Raw genomic sequence first — 13,276 nt, 5'->3', positions numbered from 1 at the left:
GAAAATGTTTATTTTACGTTTCAAAATCAGGCTAAAGTGAGAATCATGTCGTAGCTAGTGCCCTGTCGTAATCTTATCTCGTTTAAGGACGGTCCATGCATCATGATATATAAACAAAACTTCTAAATGTTTGATTTATAAGGCTCTGGCAATGTTTCGTAAGTTCCAGCGAGAAACTGTAAGCTAAGCAGTCCTTGGTGTTTGGTAAGATGCATGAGGTGCCCCGCCCATCCATTGAGTCTCGATGCCGCAATCAAAGTGGCGCTGCACTCAAAAGATGTGACTATAAATTGACATGTGTATTTTATCAGCATACAAAATCGCACAAAATGTAAACTTCATGCACACACGCCTCAATGATCAACACACTTCGACGTAGAGTTTTGATTCACAAACTCCGATGATAGTGACAATAAACAACAACAAGTGTTCACACTGGTCGCTCGATCCATTTGGCATATGTGGCGCGCGTGCGCCGTAACACTATATCACATTATGAGGGCGCAATGTGGCACATGAGACACAAACACATGGGAATACTGCTGAGGCGACGGTGGCGCCCGCCGGCCGCTATATCCTCATCTCGCTCTCTGAACTCGATGACGCGCCGGCCATCAGGTGGGAGCGGTGGTGCGCCGGCGCGCCGGCCAGTCCTCGCGGCACGTGCGGCGACATGGACGGTGACCGGGTGGCCAGCGGGCTGAGGGCGGGGGAGAAGGAGGGCGACATGGCCTGCGCGGCGAACACGTCGTGCGAGATGGGCGAGCGCGCGAGCGAGGGCATCGTCACCAGGCCTCCGCTGAGACTAGAGCGCGGCGCCACCGGAGCCGCCACCGAGCGCGGCGCCACGTTGGTGAGCAGCGGCGGCGGCTTGGGCACGCTCACCGCGTACGGGCTGGGCGCGCTGTCGTCCTTGAGCCGCGCGATCTCGGAGAAGACGTGCGCCAGCGGCTGGTACTGCGGCCCCCAGTTGAGCAGGTAGTCCCAGTTGTAGCTGCCCGTCAGCTCCTCCTCGCTATGCACGATCGAGCTCAGCGAGCCGGTCATTGACGGCTGCGTCTCGTCCAGGCCGAACGCGCGCGTGCCGTCCATGATGGCCTCGTTCTCCTCCGCGCCCACCGCCGTCAGCTTGGACGAGATCAGGTTGCCGAGGTCGACGGCGCCGTCCTCGGCCCCGCGCTCATCGTCGAACATGTGGATGCTATCGGCGCGCAGACTCTGCGATCCCTTGTGGGACGAGTCGGCGCGGGAGGTGTCGATGCCCAGCCGCGCCAGGTACTCCTGGGTGTTCTGCGCGCTCGCCTCGGACAGGTTATCCTCCTCGTGCAGCGGCGTCTCGGGCACGGCCAGCTGGCGCAGCTTCTGCTGCATCAGCGGCCCCTCGTTGATCATCCTGATCTCCTCGTCCTCGTCACCGTCCTCTGCCGAGCCGCGCCCGGAAGAGGCAGAGCGGTGCGACTGCTCGGAGAGCTCCGAGGTGGTGTTCCGGCCGGCCGGACGGTCCGCAGTGTCGTACGGGTGGTGGATCTCGCTGTACCGCGGCGGGTAGTTGAGATCCGCCGCCGGGCCCGTCCGGATGTCCGTGTCAAACGACGTGTCAAAGTGGTCAGCCATGGTGGGTTTACTCATTCGTCTGTTCCGCATGTGCAGGAACACAAACGCTGCGCCGAACGCCATCACGATGAGGATGATAGCCACCAGCAGTCCGACGCCCCAGTCGGCCAGGCCGCCGCTGCCGGCGGTCGCGGGCAGTCCCGTGCCGTTCAACGCCGGGTCCAGCACCACCTCGACGCTAGCCAACGCACTCAGACTTCCCGGCCGGCCGCTAGATGCCACGACCTCGAGCCGCTCGCTGGCCAGGTCGCGCTTGGTCCGCCGCCGCTCTCCAAGGCTGCGGCGCACCACGATCTCGCCACTGGTCTTGTTGACGCGGAAAAAGTCGTGCGGCGCGCGCAGGTGGTAGACGACGACGCCGTCGGCGCCGCGGTCGCGGTCGGTGGCGGCCACCCGACCCACCACGTGGCCGGGCTGCCCGTCGGCCGGCGCGCGGAACCGGTACGACGACTCGACAAACACGGGCGCGAACTCGTCCACGCCGCGCACAGTGACACGCACCTGGGCGGTGGCCGTGCGCCCGCCCAGGTCCGTGGCGAAAATGGTGAACGCGTACGCCTCCTTGGCCTCGTAGTCGAACGAGGCGGCGGTGGTAACGGCTCCGGAGCTGGGGTCCACCTGGAACCAGCCGCCGCCGTCCTTGAGCGTGTAGTTGAGCCGGCCGTAGCGGCCGCGGTCGGCGTCGTTGGCGTGTGCCGTGAACACCAGCTGGCCGGGCGGCTCGTTCTCGGCGGCGAACTCGTAGTAGACCGGCTGCGGGAAGCTGGGTGCGTTGTCGTTCTCATCCAGCACCCGCACATGTACCGTGGCCAGGGCGGAGAGCGGCCGGGTACGGTCGCGGTCGGTGGCGCGCACGATGAACCGGTACTCGGGCAGCCGGTCGAAGTCGAGCCGCTTCTGGAGCCGGATGGCGCCCGTGTCGCGGTCGAGTGTGAACACCTGATGGTCGTTACCGGACGTGATGTCGTACACGATGGCCGCGTTCTGGCCGGCGTCCCGGTCGGTGGCGTGCACCCGGAGCACCGTGGCGCCCACCTGTGGGGAGAGCGGAGGGATGGGTCAGTGGCTGCGGGCTGAGGAGGCGGCAGTCTGCTGGTCAGTGGAATCGCACTGCTGTCGGGTTCGAGGGACGTGTTAGGTCAGTGATGGACCACTAACGATAAAATACGGACACTGGCGAGTGGCGGACAACGGACTGTGACATATAATCAAATAAAACGCTTTACTACGCTGCATGTTCAATCTCCCTTCTTGCCTTACATAGCCAGGAAAATGCTAACGATATGCAGTGCTGATGGACGCTGATTTATAAGACTGTACTACACCCATATCAAAATACCAGGCTGACACTGACAGCTCTGCCCCCGTCTCTGAGCTCTGCCCTGTCCCCCTGCGGTGCCGCCGTCGCCGCACCTGGAGCTCCTCGCTGACGCTGGCCGTGTACTCGGTCTGGTTGAACTTGGGCTCGTGGTCGTTGACGTCTGTGACGTCGATGACGACCTGCGCGGTGGAGTTGCGCGCCGGCGTGCCGCGGTCGCTGGCGGCCGCCTCCAGCACGTACTGGGCGCGCCGCTCCCGGTCCAGCGGGCGCAGCAGGATTATCTCGCCCGTGTTACTGCGGAGAGGGGGAGGTCAGGTCAGACTTGGTACTGTGAGGGAAGATATAATGAATCAGGTCATTGCGCTAGAGAGCAGGGTGGGTCAGGTCAGTCATGAGAGGGCTTGGCGAGTCAGGTGTTATTACTACGTGAGGGCAGGAGTAGATCAGATCACCCATGCTACTGCGGTAGGGGGGAGGAGGTCAGGTCAGCCAAGGAACTAAGGGAAGAGTGGAGTCAGGTCGCCCGTGGAAGAGAGGTCAGTTCAACCGTGGCAGTGGTGGGGTGGAGTGATCCTTGCTGTCCGTATTACTGTAAGGGGAAGGGTGGAACAGGTCCCCAGGCCGCCGGTAACCTCCCCTTCCATTACGCTGATCATTGGTCACCGTCGCTCACCTGGTGATCTGAAAGACGCCGTCGTCGTTTCCGCTGGCGAACGAGTAGTCGATGTTCCGGTTGTGCCGCGACTGGTCGACGTCGTCGGCCGACACGGTCAGGATCACCACTCCCGGCACGGCGTCCTCGCCGATACTGGCCCTGCGGCACACGCAGGTCACACGTCGGGTCAGGTACGGGGCACACTTAGGTCACACATTGGGTCAGATACGGGCTCCACATGGGTCAAATTTGGGTAAAATACGGTTCAATATTGGGTAAAATATCGGGTCAAATACGGGCCACATTTGGGTCGTTGAAGTACATGAGCTGCTCCTGGTTAAAAGGAATATTTGCAAGTCATATCATTCGCCGGTCATGATGATGGCAGGGCCAGAACATATCACAGACGGGTCAGACCGTTCTCACGCGGAGTCACATGTCCCGTGCATGGACGACGGGGCGTGCCGTGACCTCGGGGCGTATCCCGAGTGCCGACGGCATTCCACTCTCAGCTGCTCCGTTCTGCGTCTCCAACGAGCGTGATCACCGCATGGTTCGTCCCCGATGACGTAATTTACTCGAGGTCGGCCCGACCGCTCCGACCCGGCCAAATAAACACAGCGGTAGGAGCTGCTCCGACCCGCGAGCCCGCGCTTCGCCGACAAAGCAAACAAAACCAGATTTTACTGACCGGGTGGAAAAAGCCAGCGGAGTTCTGAGTCAGGACCAGACCAGATCCCCTCCCCTCCCCCGCCGCCACTCACTTGTAGAGGGAGCGGCCGAACTCTGGCGCGTGGTTGTTGATGTCCTCGATACGCAGTCGGACGGCGGCGGCGGCCGTGAGCGCCGGCCGGCCGCCGTCCCGCGCGCCGATCACCAGCTGCCGAGTCGGCCGGTCGGCGTCGAACCGCACGGTGGCGTTGGTAAACAGTCGGCCCGTGGCGGGCTCCACGTAAAAGTCGGTGGTGGGGGTGAGTAGGGAGTAGGTGATCCGAGCGTTATCGTCCAGGTCCGCGTCCGAGGCAGACACTTGTAACACCTGTGGAGGTGATGGGGAGGGGAGTCAGATCGGATTCATTATGGCGGTGCCGTCTGGTCAGAGGCTGGACGAGAACATCTAGCTCTTCACAATCCCAATCTGACGATAAACGCACATTGCTAGCGCTATACAATTTCCATGAGATATAATCATCCAGTTATTTCGGTGACCAATAACTGAACACATCTGACAGAGCTCTGGCACACTCGCGCGCCTACTCCGGCCGTTCCGCACCCCTCTCCTCCGCTGGTCACCCACCTCCTGCCCGGGCCCGGTGAGCTCCAGCAGCGTGCCGCTGTACGACGTCTCGGAGAACACGGGCGTCTGGTCGTTCTCGTCCACCACGTGGATGTGCACGCTCGTCTCGGCCACGTGCTCCGTGTCCGAGGCGGTCACCATCAGTACGTACTGGTCCTGGGTCTGGGGGAGACGAGGGGCGGTCAGTGGGGAGAGAGAGCTGAGACCCGCCGCCACCCGCTGCCGAATGGCGCCCTTATGTTGGAGCGTAGTTTATGGTCCGTCCAGTGAGATTTAACATTGGCACGAACATAGCAGAGGTTGTAATGTACGATGCTGCAACGGCAGGTCACGTGGTGCAACGGCTCATGTATTCCAGGTAGCCGCGACATGTGACTTGTTAATAATCTTTAATCGCTCTTGTTGGACGTTACGCTACAGGTAATTCGATTTTTATGGCGTGTTCCCGCTTATCCACTGACATTGATGACACAACATGACGTGCAATAACGATAAGATTAAATTATTTCATTGAAGCTGTGTGAAGAACATGTTGCGGCCTGCGAGTGATTTCTGCGGCAAAAGCGACCGCCTCGCAGAGGGTGCGCCGTTGGCCGTCGGCCAATGCCCGAATCCCCCTCTGTACCCTCGTCCGGTGTCCCAGCGCCACCCACCTCTCTGTCGAGCGGCTCGATGAGCGTGATCCGGCCGGTGAAGCGGTCGATGGCGAAGGCCTCCTGGCGCGCGGCGCCGCCGGCGAAGCTGTAGGTCAGCGCCGGGCTGGTGTCGACGTCGTTGGCGGTGACGGTGGTGACGACGGCGCCCACCTGAGCGCCCTCGCTGACGTTGGTGACAGAGGTGGGCGGGAAGGTGGGCCGGTTGTCGTTGATGTCGATGACGCGGATGTGCAGCGAGCAGTGGCCGACGCGCTGCGGCCGGCCCTGGTCGCTGGCGATGATGGTCAGCTGGTACTCGTCGCGGATCTCGCGGTCCAGCACGATGTTGGTGCGCACCACGCCCGACGACGGCGACTCCATGACGAACGCGTTGTCCAGGTTGCCCTCGACGATGCTGTAGACGACGTTGGCGTTGGCGCCCGTGTCGGCGTCCGTGGCCGAGACCTGGGGGAGGGGGAGACATCAGCGCCGGAAAACGACAGAAACGGAACCGGAAACTAACCGTTTCGAGGAACTGCCAGCCATTTACAAGTTGGATTTCGTAATGTGGGCTCATTATACGACAAAAACTCTGCAATGAAACATCACATGCCCAATGTAGTAACGCTTTACGACCCATATAATTCATATTTTTAAACCTCGATATCGTATCGGGTCATTTTTCGGTAATAAAGTGGCAGTAGTAACTCCCGTATTTGGTCTGATGGACACATACAGCGTTTTATTGCCGTCTGGTCACTGCTATCCCTGTCGGAAGTGTGTCAGTTCCGCTCGGCCTCACCTGTACGACGAAGGTGCCCTTGCTGTTGCCCTCCCAGACGGCGCTGATGTACTCCTCCTGGGTGAAGCGCGGCTTATTGTCGTTCCGGTCGAGCAGCTCCACGTACACGGCGGCGTACCTGGCGGCGGACAGACGCGAGCGGCGGTCAGAGGAGTGGCATAATAAACGGGGCAGGTTTCAGCAGCTTTTCCTGAACATTCAGTCTTGAGTTCAATAGAAACTGATTGACTGTCCTATAAGGACAAATATTCGACGCTTTTTCTCCCAGTGAAACTGGTGCCCAGCTCACCCGTAGAGCGGCGTGGTGCCCTCGGTTTGCGCCACCACGATCAGCCGCAGCGTCCTCTGTCGCTCCGAGTCGAGCACCGCCGGGTCGCGCACGCGAATCAGCCCGTTGTTGGCGTTGATCTCGAAGGTGCTGCCGTCGTTGCCGGCGCCGAAGCGGTAGGTGACGCGCTGCCGACGGCCGTCGCTGCGCACCGCTGTCACCTACGGGCGAGACGGAGGGGTCAGTCAGTGGCGGCGGAGGGCGGGGTAGGTCATTGCCAGAGCAGATTGGAAGACAGTGGTGGTGACGGCGGCGATGGGTATCGTCTGGCGATTTTGGCGATGACAATGGTAGCCTGGTTGTGACGGTGGCGGTGGTTATGTACGACAAAATAATTATCAGGTCAGCCGTGGGGCCATCAGCGTCACGAAAGCAAAATCTCCATAGGCGCTTAGGCATAATGCAATGGAGTGCTACCTTTTTATTCAATTTCACTCAATGTGTTATAGTCGTAGTTTTTATCCTTACCTTGCCAATCGGTAGTCGGTATAGCAACGACCGATATCCAGGTAAGTCCGTTCGACCCCTCCGTACCTGTACGACGTCGCTGCCGGCGGGCGCGTTCTCCTGGATGCCGACCCGGTAGGTGCTGTTCTGGAAGCGCAGCGTGGTCTGGCCGCGATCCTCGCCGACGTAGATCTGCACCAGGCCGGCCGAGGACTGAGGCGGGCTGCCGCGGTCCCGGGCCACCACCTGCACGGACGGGCAGACGGGTCAGGGCGGGTCAGGCTGCTTCAGATTGTGCTGGTAAGTGCAGGCCATATCAATTCGGGTCAGGTCATGACAGTTTCACAGTGGGTGAGGTCAGGTTGGTAGTCACCAAGGTAAGCACGTGATGCATATATCCACTTCGAGTCAACCGAGAGTCGGCTTCGGGCTTAATAGCTAAGTCTGGGTACCAAGGCCTCGAGGTGACAAAGTTGTCACATTACGGATCCCCTGTGATAATCTGTGATGGATAACAGGCGTTCCTTACCTCCAGGTGGAAGAGTCGGCCCTGCTCAGTGCCCAGAGAGCCGGTGGTTTTCACCTCGCCGGTGATCCGGTCAATCCCGAACAGACTGTTGGCCGGCTGGTTGGCGAAGCTGTCAGCGAAATGGGCGCAGCGTTATTCGTCAATACACCTCGGAGCCCTCTAGACCAAACTCCAATCGATCCTGACCATCGACAACAGTTCTCTCGACCCCACTCCGTCCGACTTCACATGGTTCTACCCCAGTTCCGCTCTACCCCGCTGTACTCCAATGCCTCTTTATCCTCTCCCCCGATCCGCATGACCTCAGTTCCGCTCAGCCCCAGTTCCTCCCGTACCTGTATGTGACCTGTCCGTTGGCGCCCAGGTCCTCGTCCTCCGCCGTCACGTTGACCACGGTCGTTCCGGGCGGAGTGCGCGCCGACACGGCGGCCGTGAACGGGTACCGCGTCAGCACCGGCGCGTGGTCGTTGGCGTCGTCGATGATGACGGTGACAGTGGCGCGCCGCGAGCGGGCGTTTGACCGGCCGCCGTCCGTGGCCTGCACCTCGAACGTGTAGCGCGACTGGCGCTCCCGGTTGAACGTGCTGTGGGAGCGAGAGTCGCTGTTAGGAGGTGGTGCAGTGGCAACATAGCCTGTGAGGGTGGTCACCTGAGTGCTGATTGCCGATCTGGGAGAGAACTCCCCATTAAAGTTCAACTAAATAAATCAAACAGCAGAATCTCGTATTCCGACCTTACGCCAGGCAGCTTAACTGATCTATCCCCGAGCCGTATCCCAGGATCAGCTGTTCCACCCCTGGCAGTCCGTACCCTGCGGTGGTGATTTTGCCGCTGTCGTTGTCGATCCGGAACCGCCACTGGGTCTCGTTATTGAGGCTGTACGTGATGTGACCGTTCACTCCCAGGTCGTCGTCGATGGCCCGCACGGTGAGCACGGCAGTGCCAAGCGGCGCGTCCTCAGCCACGTGAGCCTGCAACAGAAGCGAAATGTGAACAGGTCCTGAACAGAGAGACTCAGATAAGACAGAAGCGATCAGTGAGCAGGGAGCATTGAGGAAGGAGGTTAATTGGGTGATGACTCAGCGTTGACCGGGGTGAAACAGACATGTATGACGGAGACGGTAAACTCGACGGAGACTGAGTTTACCGAAACACGCCTCTTTCACACATCCCGTCATTAGTCTCAGGCCTTGTACTCAGTGCTCAGGTCTCATACACACGACTGGTCGGTGCTACATTGCCCGTTGCGCGGCACTCCGCAGCCCTCACCTCGTAGCTGTTGTGCTGGAACACGGGGTCGTTGTCGTTTTCGTCTTGCACGCGCACATCCAGCGTGCACGTGTCTCGGCGCGACGGCGAGCCGCGGTCCTGGGCGGTCACCTCGAGTCGGTACGAGCCGCGCGTCTCGCGGTCCAGCCGGCGCGCCGACAGCGCCCCCGTCCGCTCGTCGATCGAGAACTTGTTGCCGACGTTACCGTCTGAGGAGGGATGGCGTGGTGAGAGACGGCGGAGAGAGTAGAAAAAAGGAAAAGGCAGAAAAAAGAAGAACCGATGAAATACAATTGACTTGTTTTCACAAGCATGCTAATTGGGAAAGACGAGTTCCCAGGCGCAGACATGGTTACGTGGACAGCTCACAGACGAAGTGGCCGTAGCTCTTTCCCTCTTGACTCCCAAATGGATCGTTATCTGGCGCTGTGGTTTTTACCTCAGCGACCATCATGTCGGCCTAATAACGCCCGGATGATCCGCGGGACCGTGTGGTGATAAATATCACTCCAACCTGCGTCAGCGGTGTACGGGAGCTATTTACCAGCGCCACGAAAAAGTGGCTCAATGATATCAGCCTATCGGCCAGTTTTTGTGTCCGTGATATCACACTAGGTTCTATGATGCCCACAGCAGCAGCCCGGGCGCGATGACTGACTCAGTCACGGCCCCAGTCAGGATATGGTGGGACGAGCTGACGCGCCAGGTTCGCTGCCGGTCGGGGGAGGAATAGTCAGCGCGGCGGGATAGCCACCGACCTGTGATGCTGTAGGTGATCTCTCCGTTGATACCCGTGTCGGCGTCCGACGCCACCACGTAGTGGATGACGGACTCCTCGCTGTTCTCGGGAATCCGCAGTGGGTAGCACGAACCCCTGTGGACACCCAATACAGGGTGTTCGCGAAAATATGTCATGATTCTAATCGCTTTGTAGGAAAAATTGCTTGAACGCACGTGCACGTATTTATGCCCATTTGACAGAGGACATTTTCAAGTTTTCTTTCATGTGCATTTTAATTTATAATATTAAAAATCTTGCCTTGCACAGAGCGAAAAACAAATATCGCCAAAAAGCACTTGGATTCGATACCCGTAGTTTCCGTGCTACAACAGTTCGGTGCATGCTTTGATGCCTCCGCTGCACCCCTTGTAAGGCGATTTTTTTACTGCACATGCAACTTACTACCAAAGTGATCGTTAGAAATCGAATGAACCCTTGAAAGTCCGAGAAAAAGAATTATTTATAGTCATTTAAACTACAAAGAGATCACCCATTTGGTCAACGAGATGCCTTCCCTGACCATCTGCGAGCTCGCGCAAGATGCGGGGTGCGGTCCAACATGTCTCATTATATTATTGATAATGACATGGGGATTATACCCTACAAGGTCAGGAATCAATAGGTGCTATTTAGGGTAGAAAAGGGCTAAGAATTTACTTTGCTTCGAGGATAAAAACCCAAATCAATTCTGAGCACCGCTCACCGGCCACGCCCGGTCAACCAGTGAAGCACACATCCACCTTCATGGAGGCGCCGACGGCCAGAACAAACGGTTTGGGTAGATATGCCACCCTCAAAGGCTAGGTAAGAACACCAGCTCCACAGTCCGAAGGTCATTGCTTGATTTGCGATAGACGCTCATGGTGCCGCGAGGCCTTCTTCTTAAGACTTCAAATTGAAACACCAACATTGCCGCTGAAAACTGCTGCGTGGGAGTGCTCTAGAAGTTTAAGCGAGAAATGTGGGGCAACTCGGGGCAAGACAATGGTCAAAACGCTGCAGACATGCGCACGGGTAGGATGGGTTCAAGTCCACACTTCGAAAATTGCACTCCGGTGCCTAAACGAAATGCTAGGGCCCGTTTCTTGAGCAGGAGGACCCTTACCCCCTGGTCGACCCATTCACTTGGTGTCAGCCCCATCGGCCGTTACCTGTGGGATATCTGAAGTCCAAGGACTACAGGAAGACAGCCAATAATCTTTCTCGGCTGATGATAGTGATTGCAAAGGCCGTCCGTGTTCACTTATAACACGTGCGTGCGAATGAACCCTTATGTGTAATCTCTAGGTGATACGTGCATCCGCCGAAAAGGGGTTCATATTGAAAACAGCGTGTGGGGTGCGCCCGGTTTGACATGAGGCACTCATACATGTGTATAACAAAACTTGAAGATCCGGGCAAGACATTTCAGCAAGACATTTGATCCTTGCTTATTTGAGCTGGCGATAATGGCGTAACGAAATCATGACATATTTTTGCGAACACCCTGTAGATACACGTCAGCATTGAAGGGACTCTAGACACTAGACAGAAGACAGGTGCACAGACGGCGGAGATTCAACTCATGACAGTCATCAGCGAATTTGGATCAAGGTCAGAATATAAACACTCAGAATCTGGGCACAATCAGCTGCCAATCTACTGGGTCAGTACTGCGTGAATAGGGCCCCTCCTCCGCGCATTGGCGCTAGCCCACGCATCGCCAGCGCGCCTCCGCGGAGCGCGCAGTGATTTGCGTTTCTGCCGTCTCCGCCCTCCGTCGAAAACAATGCATCTCGGGAGGGACGGACGCACAAGGTCAGTCTTCCCCTCGGCCGTCGCCACACCCTCACTGGAAACCATTTCAGCGGTGATAACCATCAGCCAAACCGCGCAGCCGTTACGGCGCAAGTTTTGCCTGAGTTTTGCGCTCTATACAAGTCTACCCACCCCGGGCCGATCGTTTTCCGTAGAACTCTCCGTACCTGAGCTCCGGCGAGTGGTCGTTTTCGTCGATGACGTTCACGATGACGGTGGCGGCGTCGTACTGGGCCGGCGAGGAGCCGTCGCGCGCGTACACGGTGACGTGGTAGCGGGCGGCCGTCTCACGGTCCAGCGGTTTGGTGGTGGTGATCTCACCGGTACGTGGCTCGATCTCGAACACCGAGTCAGCGATCCCGGCCGGGATCAGGTACGTGGGGTTGCCGTTGGAGCCTGAAACACAGCGTCACGGTCAGGTGCGTGAACAAGGCATGGTGTGGGTATATGGCGGTAGACAATGTGCGTATAGGACTGGAGACAGCACATGACAGGGAGAACACGGAGGGTGATGGGGTCAACGGGGTAACGTGGTAATACCGGCAGCTGCTTCCTAGAACAGCTCGGAATGGTAAAAGTGACGTCAAGGAAAACTGCTTCACTACATACGGTGTTGAACGATACTCGGTTGACTGAACGCATACGTATGCTATGAGGGCATTGGTACTTCGTAATGCATTTTCGTGGTAGTCAGTCATCAGTTCAGGAACACTCTAGTCCGGCTGGTCCAGCGATAGATTTATCAGGGCTCGTATCGACCTGGGCGCGCACAAAAACGTCTGCCCGGTCCGCCCGACCGGGGCGCTGTCCGCCGGTCCCAGGCACCGACAATGGCACCCTACTTAGCAGGCGCCTATTCATCTCTGGACGCAAAACAGTCGATCGGCGCCGCTCGGCCGACACCGGACACGGCCGGCCACTCGGGACGGGCGCCCACGCCGGCCGCGGCGGCGACAGCGGACAGGGGGTCTCTGACAACTGGCCATTGGTGGTCTCAGTCCTGTCCAGCCCCGGTCCCGCCGGCCGCGGCGGCGGCAGGGGACAGGGGGTCTCTGGGAACTGAGCGCTGCCGATCTCAGCCCGTCCAGTGCCCGCCCCAGTACCTGACCACTGACACCTGACCAGTGTCTGTCTCCTCTGTCGGTCCCCCTGTCCCTATCAGTGGGTGTGGTACTCGGCACTCACCCTCGTCTCTGTCGGCGGCCGAGACGCGCGCCACGAACGTGCCCACGGGCGCGCGCTCGCTGACGTTGGCCGTGTACACGGTGCGGCTGAAGATGGGCTGGTTGTCGTTAACGTCCTCGACCAGCACGGTGACCAGTGCCGAGGCCGTCAGCGGCGGCTGGCCGTGGTCAGACGCCGTGATGTTCAGCGTGTAGCGCTTCCGAGACTCGCGGTCCAGTGGCTTCCCGATCGAGAGCAGACCTGGAGAGGGGGGGGGGAGTGTCAGTCTGCACTCATTCAGACGGGGCAGCAGGTGACTCATGGCTGGCGGAACGGGGAGGGGTCAGTGTCAGTCAGAGGGCGACTCGTGGGTTCGCTCACCTCCAGCGAACGGAACTGGTGACATAGCACGGTTTTACAGCGATTCAGATTACTGAGTACATTTCCTGCCTCCCGTGACCGGTATTTAGGCGGCACCCCTATTGCGTTAGCTCTCTTTTTGCAGTGTGGCTACAGAGTCACGTTTGTAGCATGCCTTTGTATAGGCAAAGAAAATTGCAGGAGTGCCATGTAATTCAACGATAGCCGTTTTTTCCTGATGCGTTGCGTAAGAGTAGCCCCATATATAATTAAGCTC

The 13,276-nt window shown here is 58.5% G+C and overlaps 1 protein-coding gene across 1 annotated transcript in view; it reads right to left on the bottom strand.

Annotated features, from left to right (window-relative positions):
• Positions 1–284: 284 nt before the first annotated feature.
• The window catches only part of LOC122382286 (protein dachsous-like), a 59,638-nt gene continuing 46,646 nt past the window's right edge, over positions 285–13,276 (bottom strand). Inside the window, exons 15-30 of the mRNA XM_043367444.1 lie at positions 12,661–12,900; positions 11,643–11,871; positions 9,656–9,771; positions 8,898–9,106; positions 8,439–8,599; positions 7,964–8,212; positions 7,629–7,737; positions 7,187–7,345; positions 6,614–6,813; positions 6,325–6,442; positions 5,541–5,987; positions 4,888–5,049; positions 4,355–4,629; positions 3,609–3,749; positions 3,028–3,229; positions 285–2,649 (exon numbers count right to left, since the gene is read on the bottom strand). Coding sequence (XP_043223379.1) covers positions 571–2,649; positions 3,028–3,229; positions 3,609–3,749; positions 4,355–4,629; positions 4,888–5,049; positions 5,541–5,987; positions 6,325–6,442; positions 6,614–6,813; positions 7,187–7,345; positions 7,629–7,737; positions 7,964–8,212; positions 8,439–8,599; positions 8,898–9,106; positions 9,656–9,771; positions 11,643–11,871; positions 12,661–12,900 — 5,096 coding nt within the window. The 3' untranslated portion in view covers positions 285–570. The remainder of the gene's footprint in view (positions 2,650–3,027; positions 3,230–3,608; positions 3,750–4,354; positions 4,630–4,887; positions 5,050–5,540; positions 5,988–6,324; positions 6,443–6,613; positions 6,814–7,186; positions 7,346–7,628; positions 7,738–7,963; positions 8,213–8,438; positions 8,600–8,897; positions 9,107–9,655; positions 9,772–11,642; positions 11,872–12,660; positions 12,901–13,276) is intronic.

The sequence above is a fragment of the Amphibalanus amphitrite genome, unplaced genomic scaffold (assembly GCF_019059575.1).
Source record: "Amphibalanus amphitrite isolate SeventyFive unplaced genomic scaffold, NRLGWU_Aamphi_draft 000136F_arrow, whole genome shotgun sequence".
NCBI classification, from domain to species: Eukaryota; Metazoa; Arthropoda; class Thecostraca; order Balanomorpha; family Balanidae; genus Amphibalanus; species Amphibalanus amphitrite.
The sequence above is the reverse complement of the archived record's forward strand: the minus strand, read 5'-3'. Positions and strand labels throughout refer to the sequence as shown.